We start from the raw sequence: 19,897 nt of genomic DNA on the forward strand, positions 1-19,897 counted from the left end.
GTCTGGAATTTTGCAATTTTTCACAGTCTCCATTTGTTGATTATGTATTAAGAATAATAAACTTTTCCAATGAAAAAGTGTCATTTTGATTGGAAACATTCAACACTCCTGGTTTTTATCAAATCTTTCAAGCAATACAAAATTTAATAGCTTCTTTGTATAGAATAATGTATAAACTTTACAATCGTTTTTGATATATTCTATATCGTTTAAACAGCTCGGGGGAAGACATAGCCAAGGATGGGAATAATAGGATAAAAAAATGAAAAAGCATAAAAAATAAATATTGAAAGATGTACAGCAATATCCACAATTTTGAGCAATCTTTTTTTATAATGTTTGATATTGATCAAATTGTTAGCGATATTCAATGTAAAAAACGTTTTACGCAGAACTGTCAAATAATAAAACGTAACTGTCAAACTAACCGGAAGTTTTGAGTGCGTTTTATAAGGGCTTGTCTCGCATTCGTAGAAGCCTGTCAAATATAGCGACTCGTCGTTCTACCGTTCTTTCTCTTCCGGACAGTGTACCGAACTGTTGTGACACATTTCGCAAAGGTAAAGAGAATTTTTGTGAATAGCATTGTTAATCTTTTTCAAAATTGGAATCGCGTCTCGGAAAATGTTCCTGCTTAAATTATGTCTTAGTCGCTGATCGAAAGATATGTTTTTGGGGAAGTTTTGTTTCGAAATTTGATACATGTAGTGTACAGCGATCGCGTCATGTCTTTCCGTATATTTTGACTACTAGCCAACAACTATAGAGTGCACCAATGTGACAAGCTCGATTTTGCGATTATGCTGAATGGTTTTGCAAGTGGGCTAGTTTATCATGTGTAGACTGACTGGGCCTCTATCAACTTTTCAATTCTTCGATCAAAGTTAATGTTTTTTGTCTTTTTTTCCACTGTGCACGCAGATGTTTATGCCAAAAGCTCACCGTGTCGCCATCTACGAGTATCTTTTCAAAGAAGGAGTTCTTGTTGCTCAAAAGGATTTTTATGCTCCCAAGCATCCAGAGCTGGAGAACATCCCGAATCTGCATGTCATTAAAACTATGCAGTCACTGAAATCGAAGAATTTCGTAAAAGAGCAGTTTGCCTGGCGCCACTACTACTGGTACTTGACTAATGAAGGCATCGAGTATCTACGTGCTTATCTCCATCTACCTTCTGAGATTGTTCCTTCGACGCTGAAACGTGCTGCCCGTTCAGAGCCGCAGCGCGCTCGTACCCAGGCTGGTCCCCGTCCGGACGGACCCAAGGCTGGCGAAGACCGCCAGGCATATCGCCGAACGCAACAGGCTACCCCTGCGGACAAGAAGGGTGATGTCGGAGTAGGAACTGGTGAAATGGAATATGTAAGTTATAGCACCGACATGAGCGTTAATTGCTCCAAGCATTATTATTCCATAGTCGTGAGAGAAACTTAAATCTCATTCATTAATTTTTACAATCTTTCTTCTATATCTAGCGTGGCGGTTTTGGTCGTGGCAATCGTATGTAAAGCATGCGAAAAACCAGCATTCACATTGTCAAAGATCAGTCCTTTGCTATCGGAGACAGTACTCTGCAGTTACAGAGAAAACGGTGCCCTAATCTATCGATTTGCTTGTAAAATGAAGAAAAATTGCATCAAGCTGATATTGTTTGGTGGGATTTAAATTTTTGTTTTTCCTTGAATCCTCAATAGTTCGCAGTACAGTTTAAGAGGATGTGGGCCGTAATGTTCTTCGATAAATAAAACAGGACGAACTTAAAAGTAACTAGCGTATTTGCTGTTTCATTCAATAATAATACAATACTGATTTGGATCATCGAATGTTTCAGTTCATTAGAAGCTCTTAAATTCTTCCATCAACTCGCTGCATTCAAACGAACGATGAACTATCTTTCTACAATCAAATGAACAATCATCTTTTTTCAAATAGCACATTCAAATTATTCATTGTTACTGTAAAAAATAATCCTTATGGAGTCAACAAATTTAATAAGTATCACTTAACATATATTGATGTGATATAGAATGCTTGGAAATTTTCGATGAAATTCCTTTTTATTTGGACGGTACCTCAGTAGCAGTTCGTTGTGAAGCATTAGACCAATACTACACAAGCAACTAAGCGGCAAATCAATACTCCTTTGAACAGGCTCAATAAGTAAGTAAAGATATCTTTATTTTATGCAGGTTTCATTTAAAGGTCATCCGATTAGGTGTGTACTTTGATCATATTTCATTTTCGAAAAAACGCATGTCAAAAATTCATACTAAATTCTATTAAATAACAGAATCATGTAATCGTAGTTTGTTGAAGGTAAAAGTATGGTAGGCAAAACTGCAATGCTCTATTGCATTTTTTCTTGTCAGAGGCACAAACTTTCCCCTTTCTAATATTCGTAATTTTCATCCTCTCTTGATGTATCATTGCATTTAAAATTACGAGACAGGATGGAATTGTGGCACTGAGTGTGTCTATCAAATTAAAGTTTGGGGTGGAACTGTCGCAACAAAATTTATTTAAAAAAAATTATATATATATATAAAAATATATAAAAAAAATTATATATATATATATATATAAATATTATTCAAAAGAACAAATGCACGCAAGGCGAATATGTCGCTAATTTGCTCGTCGTTTAATGGCTACTTTGCCTCGGCGTAATTGGGAAAGGAATATGCGCACTTTTTGACCATCGGACGTTTTCTTAACGCATATTGCCTCAATTCCAATGGCGGATATGTTAGCGGAAAAACGAGGAATGTCCCGGCCCTCGACGTGAACCGGTTGGCCACGGTGAAACCAACGCCGCTCATACCAAAGTTTGCCATCCTCAATGCGCGTCTCTGCTGGTGGTTGCTGATTAGAGTTGGACCCCTGTGCCTGTGTAGAAAGAAAAGTAGGAGGATCATGTAACACCATGCATCTCACCTGCAGACTTTATTGGAAATCATAAGTAGCGAAAACTACACTTACACTTGAAGAGTCCCTTCCATAAGTCCCATCCGTTGAAGGCCCATTTTGGGCGTCATTTGAACTAGAAGCACTCGCGCCTGAGCTGCCGGTGACAGTCCCGATATGTGACGATATTCCGGTGGCACTATGAGACGTGTTATTTCCACTTGGACTGCTACTGTTGATTCCCCCACCGTTCAAGGACTGTTGGTGTGAGCGACTGACGGTAATTGGTTTACTGCGAGAGAATAATTTTAAATCATGCTCAATCTCCTTGTCATCTAGTAAAAATACCAATTGCCCTGTGGTTGGTTTACGGCGCTTCTCTGGTACCGGTAACGGCTCATTGGGACGGCGGCGCAATTTGCGCGTGACTGTGGGCTTTACATCGATGTAGTCTCCGCTTAGCTCCATTGTGGCAAATTCGTGCTCGATCATCTTTTTGCGGTCCTCTAAATCCGATACAAGATTTTCTTTTAATTCTGCTTTCTTCTCTTCATATTCCTTTTCTGCCGCGGCCATTTCTAGTTCGCAATCGCGTTCGGCACATTCAAGCATATAATCACGATGAAGTTCGTTTAGCAACAAACGATCCTCTAGCTCTGCTTTCAGGCGTTCTACAATGCGCAAATATTCGGGATGTTTCCGTTGCTTAAGCAATTCCAATTGTCCCATTAAATTAGCTAGCTTATCCTGATACATCTGTTCCTTAATTTCCATTCTCTCGTCAACTGTGTGTTGGTTACTCGAGCACCCAAGTTCACTTTCGCTTGCTTCTTCTGTATCTGCAATGATGAATAGCCGATCTATTAGAAAGATAAAAGTTGCTAGGGACCCAATAGCAGCACACACAAGCTTTTCAAACAAAATGTATCATTGCTACTTTTTATCAAAAATACCTTCCGCGCTTTCGCCATCGTTCTCTTGATCATTGTCCGGCAATGCATTTCTATGGTGATCACTTTCCATCATATGCTGCACACGGTTCGACATTTTAGCAGAAATAAACTAGAAGTATTGATTTAAATACTTTTTCGCCACTTGATTGGTCACAAAGCGTAGATGAAATTAAGAAATCAGGGTAATATTTAGGTACAATCAAGTGTGCGCTTACAGTTTAAGTCTTATAATTTATGCATTTCGCATGAGATATTTCAAGCTAAACGTTTACTGTAGGAATCAATGCAAATGTTTTTACGAGAAAAATGGTTACCAACAAGAAAAACAAGCCGAATAACTAGGAATTGGGTGAGCATTTTTTTAGTTGTCAGTTTTCATTTGACACATTCATAACTTTCTTGGTGACTTTTGGCTGAATAGTACAAAGTAGAAATAACGTGTTTACTAACAAAGGATATACGCTGCATGCCTACACGATAATAATTTAAGATACCCAGATATCGGGTAGCGAGTAACATGAAATACGATCAAAGCAACGCGTGTGTTCAGATAGCATAGCGATTGTGGAACTCCAACGCTTTTAAAATAAATGGGAAACATTGGGTTCAAAATTAATTTAAAATTTATGATACTTTTACACAAACATTTTTCAATTTGTAAATTTATTTTATTGATAATAGTTATTTTTGAGATTATGTATAAGAAAAAAATAAAATATATTTTTATATATACAGTTTTATAAAAATAAATAAGTTGTACATAATAAATATACGACAACGGTTTCACTTTTCATACAGCTTTCAGCTGTCATTTTTGGGAATACTTTTAACCAGATGTCAGTAGTTATTGAAATTCGCATCTATTTTTCGCTTGCGAGTGTCCAAATTGCCAGCATGGATTTGCCGTAGTGCGCTTGCGGTTTTGTTTATATAGTACTTTGAAAATTTTATGTGTTTTACTGTTATTGACGAGTTTCTACCCTTGTGATCAATTTTGCCCAGTCACACATTATCGGAAACAAACGAGATGGATTTCGGAAAGCTGTTGAATGTCGCCAAACGAAATACATCCACAGTGGGTCTGAATGGCGAGGTGAGTTTGAGAAAAAACATGAGTTTTTCCATACAAAAATAAGTTGTTGTAAATCAGAAACAATTAGAATGCCTTTCGTTGTAAGATTAGGATATAGGGATAGGTCACTCAATTTATAATCTTTATTGCGGATAAACTTGCGGATAATCTTTATTGCGGATATTGCTGAACAATGCACTTTGCTGTTTCGATTGCTCAATTGTTTGCTAAAATATTAGACGCTGGGAGCTCAGCGGTAACTACGATATTGTGTAGCCGTTATTATCATTCAACAGCTATGAAGAAATAATGTTTGATATTTAAATTTTGTTCTCTTATGCACGATTCGCAGGGCCGATATTATTCCACCAAATTTGCCCCACCGAAAAAGGAAAATAAAGAGAAAAAGTTATCGGAAAACATTAAGAAATTTTTGGCCAAAAAAGAAGAAGAGGATAGATTGAAGAAATTAGAGACGAGACGCAAGGCGGAGGAGCTTATGGCAAAACGAGACGTCAAGGCGAAAAAAAAGATCGAAAAAATGTTGAAGGTCATAAAGTCGGCCAACAAATCAGTACTGGACGATGCTATCAATACACAGGACAACACGATCCTGTCGGCTGAACAGCCCGATGCGGATGACTATGGTTACACGTCCAACGTGGCATCAGAGTTCTACCAGCAGCTGATGAACAAATACAAAAGCAACCCCGAGGAACAGAAATTTAAGGAAGCCAAGAAGCGTACCATGTCAAAAGAGGACCTGGCGCTGACGAAAGCACGTGTAAAGGATGCCATTATGAAGCAGGTGGAAGAAGAGAGTACGCCGCGTTCCAGGAAATCTCGGTTGTTGGCGGGAAGTGGTGGTATTGATGATCGCGACGGACATGCGGGCACAATCCGACCCGGTCCAGATCCGTATGATCCAGTCGAAGAGCAGCGACGTCGCGCAAATGAGGTAGGTGCCAAGGTATTGAAAGATGAAAAAAAAAAAGCACAAGGCCGCAAGGCATGTGGGCCTCCACCGCCGCCTGATTTTGCAACGCTACTAAAGCTAGCCGAGCAAAAACAATTTGAACCCATCAAAATTGAAATACCTATTGAGAAACGGCGGGAACCAGAACGACTGATGACAAAACGTGAAAAGAAGGAGCACGATGAGCGAATGGCTTTCCTTGAGATGAAACGGCTTCGTGATCGTATCAAACAGGATCCAAAACTGTCGGAAAAAGAAAAACAAAATAAATTATTGCGTCTAGAGACGTTACGGGCATCTAATGCGTCTAACTACAAGCGAATGTCTACCCCACTCGCTAATTCAATAGGCGGTAATTCGCTGCCTGGTAAATCAACTTCTACAAATGATGTTACAAGTGCAAAACCAGTGCTATCCGCGAATATCTGTGGTCGTACAACGTCTTCTTCTTCAGTCGCGTCAAAATCAGTTGAAACTCCTAACAAAATTTCCAAACGGTCCGATCCGAGCAGTTCTGACAGTGCTAAGAGGAATTCTATCGGTATCGATTCTCTGGCAGCAGCAAATCAGTCATCATTATCGGTTCAAGGATCGAAAGCAAAAACGGTATCCAGTATATCTAAAACATCTAACGTTACATCAATCGACAACAAATCCTCTTCGCCGAGTATAAAGCCAGCCTCATCTGCCCAACTTTCGTCAGTTTCGCAATCCCAGCGTAGCAAAACATCAGCCTCTATCAACGGCTTAGTTAGCTCAGCGTTAAAGCCATCATCCAATTCATTATCCTCTTCATCATTAGGAAACGGAAAATTAAATGCCGTCAATATGTTGCCATCGCGATCGTCTACTGTAGGAGGAAGAATGAAAGGAACAACTGAAACTGTTGTTCTTAAAAATGAAATTCGACCGTCAACAGTAGCTGCAAAGCAACGGCCGCTAGCGGTGGTGCAAACCCGTCACTTTTCACCATCTGATGTACAACGCCCGTTGAAACGGCCAGCGCAAACGGCACGTGCGAGCAGTGCTCAACGGCTTTTAAATACCAGTAATACCATCAGCTCCAAAAAACGTCGCGTCATTGACAGCGACAGTGAGTACGATAGCGAAATGGATGATTTTATCGACGACGGCGATTGCGACGAAGACTACTCATCAGCAATCAAAGAGATCTTTGGTTATGATAAATCGCGTTTCAGAGATGAACGTTTTGATGATGAGGACTACAACATGGAGTCATCATATGCACAGCAAATGCATGAGGAATATATAAGCAAAAAAATCGGTATTATGGAAGATTTGGAAGATATGCGCATGGAAGAAGAAGAAAAGCGTCGAAAATTAGTAAATAAGAAAGCATTGGTTAAAAAGAAATAAGGATCCTAGTTGTGAAAGGGTATGCGTAAGCAATATGTATCGATTTGCTGACCAAAAAGTTTTATAGTGCTTGTTCGAAGTGAGATAAAGAGGAATACCTGTTTCGGAATAATTCTTATTACACGATATGACACGAACGTATTTTGTCTTTTAATGCCTCATCACATTTGAATACCTCAAAGAAATACATTTTTGAATGCTAATGAAGGTAAAATTTGCAAATTAAACATTGCTCTGATCGGCCAAAGGTCTCGGACGGATGAACTTTCACTCGGCAGCATTTTTTGCGGACACGAGAAGCTGACTATTTCGCAAGAAGGATGAAGTGAATACAATTCCCATGCAGAAAATGGCGGCGTGCAAGAAAACGCGATCTTTAGATAGACAGAAAGCACAAGCAATGCTCACGGGTGCGGGAAAATCTGCTAAATAGAGGAAAGGAGAAAATAGGAGTGAGCTGCACGATGCTGAAAGTTCATGCGATAATATATCTCAGGAATGAGACATAATCCGTTCCAAGGACGAAGAGTACAACAGGGAGCTCTCGCCATTTTCCGGACTATTGTCCGCTGCACTTTCTCCAGTATGCGCTGGAACTTGCAGGTTTTTGACCACATCGATGCAAACTACTTTCAATCGTTTTTCTCATTGTCGATGATTTTGCACAAGGTGTTTTCCGTCGTGATTGCCACCTTATCGCAGTTGCAAGAAAAGCTTTACATATAAGTTTACTCGTTTCGATTCGCTCTATATGCAATGCCTTTTCTCACTAACATGAGAAAAGCTTCTCGCAGCAATGAAAAAAGGTTTTACACTCTTCTATCATTGTTTTTCTTATTGTCGTAAGAAAAACAATTTAAGCCAGGTTTTTCCCGCCGTGAAGACTATTTGACTCGAAATCTTTTCCCGCTACCTTGAAAAAAAGATTTTCCACAAAGGTTTTCCCACATCGATGTACGCTTTTACGCGTACTAATGAATAATATTTTCCCCGTCTCGAAGTCTTAATCCTCAAAACTTTCATTCATCAAGAGTTTTTCGGTTTGATGTTTCTATTTTGAAGCTTGTCTCATTCCCATTCGCGAGCAAACGAACGGATGAAGATTTCCTTTTCTCGTAACTAGCTTCGTTCATTCGGAGTACCGTAAGAAATGCAAGCCTTAGAACCTTCTATTCAATATTTTCGTTGAATTTCCCGCTGGCATTCGCTTTTCCATTCCTCGTACCTAGCCTCATCCGTTGTCGCGAGAAAAGTTTCCGGAGGAGGTCTTAACTCGTCCTCAACACTTTCTCTTTTTCTCGCAAAATGATGCCGTGGAGGTAAAGAAATGCTACTCGATGGCGAGTTTCCGCTTCGAGACACGTTTCTTTCAGTTTCCACTTCTGTGCTAAGTATATGCACAATTGATGCACAACGCAACATGCACAAGATTGCATTCGCACCTCTGATGTGTCTAAAAAAATATTCACCAGCATATGCCTTCGACTAAAAGGCAGCTGTACTGTGCCAAGTAATATGCGTCTCTGGCGAGTTTTGGAAAACAATATTCACGTAGTTATACATACAAAAATGCGATTGTTTTGTACGAGGCTGTACTTCGCCAATCACGCAAACAATTGTTCGTAATAAAAGCTATTGCAATGGAATAGAAAATTACTCCGTGTTAGAATGAAAAAAGCTTGGTAATCATTAAATTTTTATTTAGGTATTTATATTATTCCAATCTTACCCAATAATTTTATAACATTTATATTTATTATTTTACGATAGTGATAGTTTTAATTCATACTTCTAAGAAATAAATGAAACAACTTAAACCATCATCAATTCGGAATTCAAATAAGAGCAATATATTGGTGTATAGTATAAATAAGTGAATAATTTTTAAACAAATATTACTAGAATTCAAAACATCATTCTGTTCGTGCTGCCTAGCCGAACTGGGTGAAGTTGTTGTCAATTGTGTAATGATTGATTTTTTCTTCTTTAAGTGTCTGATTTTTAAAAAGTAGTCATATATAGCAAAACTAGTTATCAAAAAATGATATAATTGATTCGCACGAGGAGGCTCAAAAAATTTATCGAATCACAAATCCAACATTCTACGTAACCAATTTTTGTCGCTTTCATCGTCTCCCGCTGTTTCAGTGGAAAGCTTCAAGAGAGTGGCACAAATTTCTTCGCTGACTTCGGTTGCCTCGGGCATTTCAGAAAGTATCCACGTGTCGTTAGTGCTGCTGAGTGCTTCGTCGCAGATCGGACATGTCTTCTGGTGGATGTTCCATTGCTCGATACACGGCATGCAATAGCTATGAGCACATGGTAGCGATACCTCTGGTTTGCGTTCGAGGCAAATGCAGCATTCATTATGATCATTTATTTCAACTTGTTGTAGGAGTTCATTGGTCGAACCGTAACGACTGTGCGCTGCCGTTATTGCATCCACTTGAGCCATTAGCATGGACGCCGTTGTGCATTCAGGTAATACGAACGTTAAAGGTGCCATTGTTGGTGCAGGATTTTGATTTCCATTGCGACTAGGATCGAGTGCAGCCACTGATTGCGGTAACGGCTCGTTACTGTCCTCTAGACTGCTACTATTTGATGGCGTGCCTTTACCAGAACCGGTAACACATGATCTTAACGGGCTACCAGCTGCTGGACTGTTGATTCGATGACTTTCTACCGTGACCATAGCGTGCAGGTTTGTCTGAAATGTTCGAAATACTTGCAAAAACTGTTGCAAAGTCAGTAGCTTGAAGCAATCGATCTTCCTCGTATCAGGAGCGACTTTCATGCAAGCAATTCGGACGGTATGCTTCCAAAGGATAGAATTATCCGTGCCTTTTTTGACAGCGAATACCAGTTGCTTTCCATTTGGATCGAGACACTTTCGTGAGCTGCAGTAAAAAAAGGGGGAAAAGTAATTTTCAATCCCAATCATGAAAATCAATGCCCAGAAGAGAAATCATTACACAGACAGTAGAGCTTACAGTTTATTTAGATCAGCAAGACATTTCTGGAAGTCGTCATATGCGAGGCTATTGATCTCTGACAAAATATGCATTTGTTTTTTTATCTCAAACTGCAGTGAATCAACGGTATCGGCTGGCAAAATTTTCTGTGAAAAACTCGATGCTTGACTACCCATGCTTGTCTTGTCGTTTTCCTCGATGGGGCTGAATCATCGAGGCACTAAGCACTACTGTACGTAACACAACGCACATTGTTCACACATGATAATGAATGTTATGTTAATTTATGATTATAACTGAAAGCAAATTACAACCACGATTGCCGCTGTGAAATGGCGTTTAACAAGTTTTAGACTTACCTTATATTTTTTTCATCTAAACATGGAGAAAAAAGAAATCAGAAACGTCACATAGCAAGCGTCACTTATTCACTTGTTCATGTTCGATGTATAGGGAACATAATGGCTGCTGTGATTGAAGATATAAAAATAACTTTCCTATACCGTTTATTATTTCCGATACCAAGTTTATTATGGTATCCTTGCACTGTTGTTCTTTTATTGGACTTTTGGATGTTTATGACTTTTTGATGTTTTATAACAGCTATAACAGCTGACCGGCACTCGAGTTGCCAACAAACGTCAAATGGCTTCTGTCAAACCACACGCTCGCAAACTCTGTGGGGGCTGCAACGTGTATGCCTTGCGTTCATAAAGTTTATGCATATGCAGTCTGTAGCCAGCATTTGCGAACGTTGTGCGGTACGCGTCGTAGTCAGATTTGAGGTTTTTGCCATCATTGTTTCAATTCTGTTCACGCCACGAGGTTCTCGTCAGGATTTCTTTAGAAATGACGGACAAAGATTCGCTCTCAGCTGCTATCACCGCTCAAGGGGATGTTGTTCGTAAACTCAAATCGTCTGCGATTAAGGATAAGCAAAAGGTATTGCAGGCATGATAAGCTCGTGATGCACTGGTTAATGCAGTTTCCGTTGGTTTTTTATTATCGTGGTATGAAGAGAAAACATAATGGTTATACTCTTTTCAATAAATAATTTTAACATTCACTTTTCCAGAGGCCATTTCTATAAATGGCAATTTTTCGTTTTCGCAATGTCAACTTATTTGGCATTACTAGCATATGAAACGCGTTTTTCACGTGTGTTTACGCTCCATATTCAATGGACCACTAAGGCGTACCGCTTTTAGAAAAGAATTAGGAAAACTAGTTTGCCCATTTCGATCGTTTATAAGTTGTGGTACATCGAATGCATATAATTTAAATATTATTTTACCTTTTTTTTTTTCAAATACCGTTTATTCTTTGCTCGGCAGTTTTGTAGTAAACAGTAACAGTGAGAAAAGTGTGTGAATGAAAAACAATAGGTGGTAAATCGTATTGAGTGAGAAAACTTGAACAAAATTCTCAAAACTAAACAAAAATGCTTGGCACTTACCTGACTACAAACCCGTGTTGCACAATGCTATTCCGACGATGTCCACTGCTTCTTGTTTCATCAGTTTCTTCCTCACTTCGGCAGCAAACATGGCCTGATAATCTGAGATTAGTTTCCTTGTCTAGAGGTATTCGAAATATCTTGACAAGTGCCCAAGCGTTTGAACGTAGAGATGAACAAATGCGGGCTCACCAGCGGCTCGCACAGGTCTGTGTTGGTGTGGAAGGAGAAGGGGAAAAGAAGAAAGGCAAAAAGTAACGGAAGCATTTTCAAGAAAATTGCAGTCAATTCAATTGGTAGATTATGTATCCTACTGATATTGATTTGATGTATCCTACTTATTTTGTATGTTGCAGATCAACGAGGAAGTACAAAAGCTACTATCGCTAAAAGAAAAACTTACGCAGCTAAACTTAGCGGACTGTGATGAAGAGCAAACTGCGGTTAAGACAGGAAAAAAAGTACCAGAAGTTGCCACAGGAAGTGAGTCTTCTGGCAATCGAAATCTGTCGCTAAAAACACCCAAAGGGACACGCGACTACGGGCCAGAAGCGATGGCACTCCGGCAACGTGTGCTTGATCAAGTGATTCGCGTATTCCGTAAGCATGGGGCTGAAACTATTGACACACCTGTATTCGAGTTGAAGGAGGTGCTTACTGGAAAGTATGGAGAAGACTCGAAATTGATTTATGATCTTAAGGATCAAGGCGGTGAAATATTAGCTTTGCGATATGATCTTACCGTACCATTCGCTCGTTACGTTGGCATGGGAAATGTTTTCAACATCAAACGATACCATATTGCAAAGGTTTATCGGCGAGATAATCCGCAAATCACTCGTGGCCGGTACCGCGAGTTTTACCAGTGTGATTTTGACATCGCTGGTACATACGATCCCATGCTACCCGACGCTGAGTGCGTGAAAGTGGTGTGCGAAATTCTCACCGAATTAGCTGTGGGCGAATATGTGGTAAAGCTGAATCATCGAAAAATTCTCGACGGAATGTTCGAAGCGTGCGGTGTTCCGTCGGCTATGTTCCGTACGGCGTGCTCATCTGTCGATAAACTAGACAAGACACCATGGGAAGAAGTGCGACGCGAGATGATCGAAGAGAAGGGTCTGTCGGAAGAGACAGTTGACCGAATCGGCAAGTACGTCACGTTGCATGGTGGTCCGGAACTAGTAGATCAGCTTATGCAAGACGCGCAGCTCCAGTGCATCCCTAGCGCAATGGATGGTCTTCAGGATATGAGATTGTTGTTAAAATATTGCGAAATCTTGAAGGTAGTTGACTGCGTGTCATTTGATCTCAGTCTCGCTCGTGGTCTCGATTATTACACTGGCGTTATTTATGAAGCAGTCTTGCAAGGAAGCTGCTCTGATCCAAATGACGAAGTGACCGTAGGTTCAGTGGCGGGCGGCGGTCGATATGATAACCTGGTTGGCATGTTCAACCCGAAACGTAAGCAGGTTCCTTGCGTGGGTGTTTCTATCGGTGTTGAACGGATTTTCTCTGTCCTCGAAGCGCAAGCAGCCAAGAAAACGCGTACAAACGAAACAGAAGTGTTTGTTGCTTCGGCCCATAAGGGTTTGCATCTTAAAAGGCTTGATGTGCTGAACAAGTTGTGGGCAGCTGGAATCAAGGTGAGTACATTCATTCTTTACGTAGATAACAATCCCTAATGAATAAAATCTGCATTTTTTGTTTGTTTAATTCAGGCCGAACATTCGTACAAGCTTAACCCAAAGCTGCTTGCCCAGTTGCAGCATTGTGAGGAATATCAAATACCATATGCAATCATACTCGGCGATGCCGAATTGTCCCGTGGTGTTATCAAGTTGCGGGAAATTGCCTCTCGGAAGGAAGAGGAGGTTACCCTCGATTCATTCATCGACGAGATTCGCAGTCGGTTGCTTGCAGACAATTCTTAAATCATCAGGATAAGTTCAGCCAATGAGTTATGCTCATCGTTGATCGATTAATTTTCCGTGATAGCTTGCATTTTGTTAGACCATGAACGCAAATACTTGCTTGATTTAATATATTTGCACATATCAGAAAACTTTGACCTATAATCTTAAGTTTTTGCTACAAACTGCCAATATTTTGCATTGAAACAACTAGCCCTGTCAGATCCTGCTTTTGCACAGAATATTCTTTATTAAATCAGCTAAAGCTTCGTACACAATTCGCTGTTTGTAACTTTCTCTTCGTTGTTTTTTTTTCTTGAAAAGTTGTTGAACAACTCGTACACAAAGAAAATACAAAATAAATTATCTCGAGTATGTACTGCACACACAACGATGTAATATCGATTAATGGATTAGTAAGTCACGTCAAGAGCAATCCAAGTTTACTCGTAGTCGTTAAGAGAAATAGTTTTTATCGTTCAATACATACTTCAATAATGGTCATAGATTTGCGGTAGAGGGGTTGGGGTGCTGCGATAAATTAGTCGTCTTTGCTGACCAATAGACGGAGTGTCATGGTAGTATTCAGCGTCTCTGCTAAGAACGGAAGAACCGTCACGTACCTCGCGTATTGGATAGGGATCCCGCGGATGGGGTGCATAATCACGAGGATCCTCGTAGATCATGATAGGTGCCGGTTGCATCGAACCCGTCGCGAAGGTAGGTCGCGGACTGTAGTATGACCGCCGTCGATATAAGTCATCGTAGTGATGGTAGTTTCTTGTTGGTTGATAATAATCGAAACCTCCGTATGCCATCAGGTCGTAGTGGCGCAGATTGTGGCCGTTGTGCGCATAGTTATCACGATGACCATACGTATTACCTAAGAGATGTATATATGACCGTAAATGGAAAGTTAATTGCACTTCTAAGAACGAACAGCCTTCTCTAACAACGCATAGGTACCTCGATCCAATGCTCCGGCCCGAAGGTGATTGTGTCCATCGTGCAGGTCACTACCGGATGCTCGGTCGTTATAATGGTCACGTAGATATTCATTACGACGGTCCTGGGTATACAGCTTGTCACCGTAGCCATTATGTAGATTGTGCCGGTTATCATACACTTGTTTCCCACCATGATCATCGGAATCCTCGTAGAATGAACTCTTGCTACCACTTTCATCTTTGTGATACGAGTTAGAGAAACCCGACTTGATGTGTTTGCGGTTGTGCGACTTGTCCGCCTCGAAATTCTCACCCGCTAGGTGATTTAGCTTGTCCACAGTGCTTCCCTTACTGGCATCTAGCACTCTGTGGCCATTCAGTTGATTGTCGAGTTTATGGAAACGCACGGCATCTGATGCTGAACCGATGCTACCGGCCTCGTTGAACGCATATTCCTTGCGATGATTGCGTGCATCGTTACTACTATCACCACTTGCTGCGCCTTTAGATGCGCCACCACTGAGTAATATTTTTGTTTCACCTATATTAGATGGCGAAGCAACCGATATCGACGTTGGACGGAGCCCGGTATAGGGAAAGTCATCTGCATAAGGATGTGCACCTATGTACAGATTATTGCTAAGAGCCACTAATAGCATCAACGAAAAAAGAAGGGCACTCATTTTTGGTACCTTCGTTTTTAATTCGCTATCGTTTTAAAGACAAAACAAATGATATCAACGCAGATACACAAAACGATGTTGATTGCAGAATTGAGAAGGAAGGTTCACAGTCGGCGGAAAATCAAGCACTGGCCGTAAGTTTCGCTAAGTGCAGGCCTTAAATATGTGCCAGCAAATAAGATCACAACAAAGCTAGCAGCCATGAACTTGGTTTGAACAAGTTGAAATTTCCGCGGTCTTTCCTGTGCACGAGTAGGTGCACATTTTTCGTTCCGATAGGACGTTTTGTGTGTTACCTTGCCATTCATTGATGGTTCGTTCCACCACGAAATAGTTCTTCTCGATGGAAGAAATATCAAAGCAAAAGCCTTAAACGTCCGAAATCTTAGATCCTATAAAAGTTAAATTTTACCCTTACGAAAAGCGCTAACAAACGGTGAAGAAGGTATTCAGCCAAGCTAAGTTTTTGTAATTTCGTCATGATAGCATATACAAATAGCGTAATTCAAGATCGATACGCATGAACGAAACCATCTACCAGCCGGAAGATCATGATCAAGCATTTATTTTCTTCCTCATTCCTCTATTTATCTCGTGTTTCCTGGCTGATCACTCTGCTGTGTGTCTTGCCGTTAGCAATGGAAAAAAGGTTTTGTTATTGATATTACAAAAAAAAAAACTATGATCAAATGATCTGCACATTTACGTCTATGGGGTACTATACAACTCAAGCTGCAAAAACCGTTTCGAATTATCAATTGGTCATTGTCTTAGACGTTCCATCACGGTTAGCAAGTTTTAACATATTGCCTTCACTAGATCACCAGTAGCTTGACTTGTAATGTAGACGTGTTTCCTCTTGGTGTATAGACCTCGTAATGCGTATGTTTCTCCTATTAAGCAACTGTAGAGCATGCTGTCTGCTAAGCCTTTCGTGACGTGAATTTAGTGACACTCGATAAGTAAGAATAGAAGCTTATATTTGAACGTAAATGAAGATAAAAAATAAATTTATCATCATTTCTATAGTCAGCTTTGATTGATTAATTCATACATAATTGGAAGGTTGTCGTGTAAATGAAATGCACTCGTTGCGCGCGCGAATTTAATCGTTTTTATTTACTTAATTCACGATGTTTTTTATTACAAGAGTTTTGGTTTCATGTTCAAATTATTGACACTAATAAGTATCAACAGATCGTTCAGCCTCGGTCGAGTGTCTATATAACCGGTGCAGCTATATTTTTCTTCATTGTCGAACGTATGTACTTCTAGTTATTTAGGCATTTGTTAGTTCCCGAGTTCATATCTGTTTTGTTATATGCAAAAGTTTTCGGCATGTTGCAAACCTTGGAAGTATTATTGTAATTTTTCCTCCCAGGATCCAGCTTTATTCATAATGTTTCTGCTTCTTGTAAGTTTTTTGTTATGGTAAAAATTTCTGTGCAATGGCGCGAATTTTGCTGTAAGTTTTAAACTGTAAATCAATGTCCTTTTTCGCTACAATGGCTAATTTTGAAAATTGCAGGCCAAGTGTTTTTATTTTTCATTTATAAAACATAAGTATGCCACTAAGTATGATCAATAAAAATTAAATGAATGGTAATAGAAAAAGTATGCATAAACAATTAACACATTCGCACACACCCTACATTTGTGTTTCAGACGAATGCATAATAAGAATTCTGTCCGCAGCAATTTTAAGAGTTTGAGGAATTCCGGAACCTGTACATTTTTAGCAGTACTAGTCTTCTTCTTTACTGGCCCGCTCACAATTGAGCACGTTGTAATGATATGGAGTACCTTGCTATGCTGAAAATGTTAATGGAAGGCATAAAACGTTCATTGTGGCGCATTAGGAGCAGTAATTGAGTTTTGCGGAGAGCTGCTGTTTAAATAGACTTTTTAACACGAAAAAAGGAGAAAGCTATAGAAAGTATTCCTATCTTAACGTTTGCCAATTCTTTTCACATTCATTGTATGCTGTGTGAAGGAGTTAATAGTCCCTATATTGCTAAACTGCCACTCGTAAATCCCTTATGATTATTGCTCCCGCGGAACATTAATGTTTGCAAGCTTTTATCAATGAGATGTATGTGTGTGCGCGAACATGTTGATAAAGATAGGGAGAAATGTCAATTACTCTTCTTCGTCTAGCATTTGTGATACGAGAAACTCAGCAGCATTGTACTCGTCACGCTCGCAGGCTATGTAAGCCTGAATAACCAAATGTTCTGGATAACCGAGCGCCTTAAGCCTTTCGATCGCGTCCATATCAGAGGGTGTTAGACTATTAACCATAGCAGCAGCAATGTCTTCGAGCTCCTGGGACATAGGATGGCCTGCTGAAGGCGGGCCTTCGTTGAGAAGAGCCAAGAATTCTTCTTGATTATCGCGGATGATTTCAAGTAGATCCGGATTGCTAGTCTGAATTCGTCGTAGTAGGTATGGCAGCAACGTCGGATCGTCGCGTACAATACGCTTCATATCCTGAAAGACTGGATTATTGCGCATGAACGCTAATGGGTTACTGTCTGGTGAGCCACTGGAGTGTTGTGCACCTGTAGCAACAGGAGCCTGTAGCGGAGCGGTATCCATCGCGAGAGAAGTCTCCACACTACCTACTTCCGATAGCAGGTACTCAACTGCTCGGTCCGGAATGTTGGCGCAGATTTCCAGGGCTATTCTTGCGCTTTGCTCTGAGTAACCCATTTCTGTAAGAATAGCATTCAAAAACGAAATCAAATACAAATACTAGGTATTCTACCTCAAACAACGATGTCTCCGAAGAGGTCACCACGTTATTTTTAGATATGTTCATCCAAATAAATAATCAAACGACCAGACAATACCGACCTTTAAGCCTTTGAATATTAACAAGCATCTCTGGTGACATGGCTTCGGTTGATGGGGCTGATTTATTCTCCTCCGTGTTCATTGGATTGGCTTTTGTTTTAGATTGATCGGTGCTTGCTGATGGTGGTGTGGAGGTGGACGGATTGTTTTGACCAGCACCAACGCTGGTAGTTTCGTTTCTGGTGCTTGAACTTCCACCTTCCGGTTTTGTGTCCTTCGCTTGAGCCGGTGTTGGTGCAACAGTTTTCGATTCTGTGGTAGCGTCAGTACCACCTCCTTCGATGACATCGCTAACTTCTTGAGCGAGTTTTTTATTCATCACGACGATGAATTTCTTGTCATCGAGATTATACCGACTAAGCGGATGGTCGTCTTCCATAATTTTGCCAAGGTAGATCAGCCGCTGTCTATCCACACTGTAGGCTTGGCCGCTCTCACTGTACAGCTTTTCCTTCAGTTTAAGAACTGTATCTTTTTCGACGTCCACTTCAACAAAAAACGTTTGCTGTTTAAGGGTTTTAAGTGTTATCTTCATTCTGGCGACCTTAGTTTTGCGCAAGTCCTTGCCAAAAACCAAATTGATCACAATAAAAACCTCACGTACAAGTTTCGGAAAATTGTCTTTATGAGCGATGACGAAATTATTTCTGAATAACAAGTGCGCTATTATTTTAGAGATTCTTTGATTGATGTTCACTATACAGCACTAGAATTCAATTTGCTCATGTGCAGTTACAAAGCTGAAGTGCCTGATGTAAAAAGAAGCAATTTGTTAAAAGTAATTGCTGTTTTTCTTAGAAATCAGTCCTATTTTCGTTTACCTCATGTATTAGCAACGTGATGTGTGTGTGTGTGTGAATGATTTTCAGAAATTTCGTTTGACGTTATCTACGATGACAACTATTTCATAGACTTAGCAGCAGCCCTGCAAAGAATATTGCAAGAAAAGAGGGTTAAATACAAAATCTTTTGACAATTGGGCATGTCACGTCAGGAGTTCTGATTAGCACCTTGTGTGCCAAGCATTTTTCAGGAAATTTCACAGAATGCCACGATTCAAGCGTTTCTTGCTTATACGTCATAGCCTCGGTTGCATCGGCTCTAATTCTTCATGTTCTACGTTTGTGATGAATTTTGGCTTTCTTCACGTTTATTCGTATTTTTGTTTGGTTATAAATTTGATATTTAAGAATAATAGCTGTTCTAAATATTCAAAAATTGCATTTTAAAATCAAGCGTTTTTGCCGTCATACAAAAATGGGTGACATAGCGTTATGGATAATTTGTCGTCATCCACTTTTTGGGTGACGCGGCACTCTGATGTATTTCAATGAAAGGTATAAGACTCCAGATAGTCGAGCCTATAAAGAAGTGGTGAATCTTTGAATATTTTAGAAGTAACTCTTTGAAGTATTCAAATATAGAAGGCTACAACCCATTTCGCAAAGAAGAAGAAGACAAGCATATTCGTATAAGTCTGCCAAGTGTTATGTACATACGCATAAGATTATTAAGTCATAAGTCAAGCAAAGAGAGCATGAAGCAAGTGTTCCCCGAGCGGAAGTTCGATCTCGCCTCAGCAATATTTCGTTCGCGCGAAATTGATTCTTCTTATTCTTCTTAAATGGAACAACAACTTGTGTATGGTCGAGGCCTGTCTTGCTAAGCTAAGCAATGGCTTTTTATGACTTGGAATTTTAACAACGTAGCTGAACAGCCAGTCCTGCGTACAAAACCCCCCGCGAGGGAGGTTCAGTCGAGATTAGATGCAGATACTATCGTGTG

General features: G+C 40.1%; 7 protein-coding genes across 7 annotated transcripts; 3 read left to right on the forward strand and 4 right to left on the reverse strand.

The window, feature by feature from the left end:
- Positions 1-473: 473 nt before the first annotated feature.
- LOC128729263 (40S ribosomal protein S10b-like) lies at positions 474-1,767 on the forward strand. Its single transcript, XM_053822929.1, has 3 exons — positions 474-560; positions 922-1,362; positions 1,476-1,767. Exons 2-3 carry the CDS (start codon positions 922-924, stop codon positions 1,506-1,508), a joined length of 474 nt encoding a protein of 157 aa, XP_053678904.1. The 5' UTR covers positions 474-560; the 3' UTR covers positions 1,509-1,767.
- Positions 1,768-2,502: 735 nt separating this feature from the next.
- On the reverse strand, positions 2,503-3,951 carry LOC128728295 (sin3 histone deacetylase corepressor complex component SDS3). The gene is made up of 3 exons (XM_053821916.1): positions 3,858-3,951; positions 2,974-3,743; positions 2,503-2,886 (listed from the first exon to the last, which is right to left on the reverse strand). The coding sequence occupies exons 1-3, from the start codon at positions 3,949-3,951 to the stop codon at positions 2,626-2,628; spliced, it is 1,125 nt and encodes a 374-aa protein (XP_053677891.1). The 3' UTR covers positions 2,503-2,625.
- An 845-nt stretch (positions 3,952-4,796) lies between these two features.
- On the forward strand, positions 4,797-7,411 carry LOC128728297 (protein SPT2 homolog). Its single transcript, XM_053821918.1, has 2 exons — positions 4,797-4,950; positions 5,282-7,411. The coding sequence occupies exons 1-2, from the start codon at positions 4,885-4,887 to the stop codon at positions 7,280-7,282; spliced, it is 2,067 nt and encodes a 688-aa protein (XP_053677893.1). The 5' UTR covers positions 4,797-4,884; the 3' UTR covers positions 7,283-7,411.
- A 1,571-nt stretch (positions 7,412-8,982) lies between these two features.
- LOC128728726 (RING finger protein 141-like) lies at positions 8,983-10,433 on the reverse strand. Its single transcript, XM_053822367.1, has 2 exons — positions 10,276-10,433; positions 8,983-10,182 (listed from the first exon to the last, which is right to left on the reverse strand). Exons 1-2 carry the CDS (start codon positions 10,431-10,433, stop codon positions 9,369-9,371), a joined length of 972 nt encoding a protein of 323 aa, XP_053678342.1. The 3' UTR covers positions 8,983-9,368.
- A 673-nt stretch (positions 10,434-11,106) lies between these two features.
- Positions 11,107-13,920, forward strand: LOC128728298 (histidine--tRNA ligase, cytoplasmic). Its single transcript, XM_053821919.1, has 4 exons — positions 11,107-11,199; positions 11,798-11,920; positions 12,070-13,359; positions 13,435-13,920. Exons 1-4 carry the CDS (start codon positions 11,107-11,109, stop codon positions 13,645-13,647), a joined length of 1,719 nt encoding a protein of 572 aa, XP_053677894.1. The 3' UTR covers positions 13,648-13,920.
- A 197-nt stretch (positions 13,921-14,117) lies between these two features.
- LOC128728302 (uncharacterized) lies at positions 14,118-15,256 on the reverse strand. The gene is made up of 2 exons (XM_053821922.1): positions 14,593-15,256; positions 14,118-14,509 (listed from the first exon to the last, which is right to left on the reverse strand). Exons 1-2 carry the CDS (start codon positions 15,254-15,256, stop codon positions 14,118-14,120), a joined length of 1,056 nt encoding a protein of 351 aa, XP_053677897.1.
- A 1,021-nt stretch (positions 15,257-16,277) lies between these two features.
- Positions 16,278-18,672, reverse strand: LOC128728373 (UV excision repair protein RAD23 homolog B-like). The gene is made up of 2 exons (XM_053821995.1): positions 18,113-18,672; positions 16,278-17,970 (listed from the first exon to the last, which is right to left on the reverse strand). The coding sequence occupies exons 1-2, from the start codon at positions 18,645-18,647 to the stop codon at positions 17,396-17,398; spliced, it is 1,110 nt and encodes a 369-aa protein (XP_053677970.1). The 5' UTR covers positions 18,648-18,672; the 3' UTR covers positions 16,278-17,395.
- Positions 18,673-19,897: the final 1,225 nt, after the last annotated feature.

Source organism: Anopheles nili, chromosome X, assembly GCF_943737925.1.
Source record: "Anopheles nili chromosome X, idAnoNiliSN_F5_01, whole genome shotgun sequence".
Taxonomy (NCBI): domain Eukaryota; kingdom Metazoa; phylum Arthropoda; class Insecta; order Diptera; family Culicidae; genus Anopheles; species Anopheles nili.

Excerpts from the sequence above, each read along its gene's own strand:
- LOC128728298 (XM_053821919.1), top strand. The coding sequence starts at position 11,107 with ATGACGGACAAAGATTCGCTCTCAGCTGCTATCACCGCTCAAGGGGAT. Across the intron at positions 11,200-11,797 it reads CGATTAAGGATAAGCAAAAG|CAAACATGGCCTGATAATCT; the intron begins GTATTGCAGGCA and ends TCACTTCGGCAG. Across the intron at positions 11,921-12,069 it reads CTCACCAGCGGCTCGCACAG|ATCAACGAGGAAGTACAAAA; the intron begins GTCTGTGTTGGT and ends TGTATGTTGCAG.
- LOC128728726 (XM_053822367.1), bottom strand. The coding sequence starts at position 10,433 with ATGGGTAGTCAAGCATCGAGTTTTTCACAGAAAATTTTGCCAGCCGAT. Across the intron at positions 10,183-10,275 it reads CTTGCTGATCTAAATAAACT|CTCACGAAAGTGTCTCGATC; the intron begins GTAAGCTCTACT and ends TTTTTACTGCAG.
- LOC128728297 (XM_053821918.1), top strand. The coding sequence starts at position 4,885 with ATGGATTTCGGAAAGCTGTTGAATGTCGCCAAACGAAATACATCCACA. Across the intron at positions 4,951-5,281 it reads CAGTGGGTCTGAATGGCGAG|GGCCGATATTATTCCACCAA; the intron begins GTGAGTTTGAGA and ends CACGATTCGCAG.
- LOC128728302 (XM_053821922.1), bottom strand. The coding sequence starts at position 15,256 with ATGAGTGCCCTTCTTTTTTCGTTGATGCTATTAGTGGCTCTTAGCAAT. Across the intron at positions 14,510-14,592 it reads GGCCGGAGCATTGGATCGAG|GTAATACGTATGGTCATCGT; the intron begins GTACCTATGCGT and ends TACATCTCTTAG.
- LOC128729263 (XM_053822929.1), top strand. The coding sequence starts at position 922 with ATGTTTATGCCAAAAGCTCACCGTGTCGCCATCTACGAGTATCTTTTC. Across the intron at positions 1,363-1,475 it reads GAACTGGTGAAATGGAATAT|CGTGGCGGTTTTGGTCGTGG; the intron begins GTAAGTTATAGC and ends TTCTATATCTAG.
- LOC128728295 (XM_053821916.1), bottom strand. The coding sequence starts at position 3,951 with ATGTCGAACCGTGTGCAGCATATGATGGAAAGTGATCACCATAGAAAT. Across the intron at positions 3,744-3,857 it reads CGATGGCGAAAGCGCGGAAG|ATACAGAAGAAGCAAGCGAA; the intron begins GTATTTTTGATA and ends TCATCATTGCAG. Across the intron at positions 2,887-2,973 it reads GGGACTCTTCAAGTGTAAGT|GCACAGGGGTCCAACTCTAA; the intron begins GTAGTTTTCGCT and ends CTTTCTACACAG.
- LOC128728373 (XM_053821995.1), bottom strand. The coding sequence starts at position 18,647 with ATGAAGATAACACTTAAAACCCTTAAACAGCAAACGTTTTTTGTTGAA. Across the intron at positions 17,971-18,112 it reads TAATATTCAAAGGCTTAAAG|AAATGGGTTACTCAGAGCAA; the intron begins GTCGGTATTGTC and ends CTATTCTTACAG.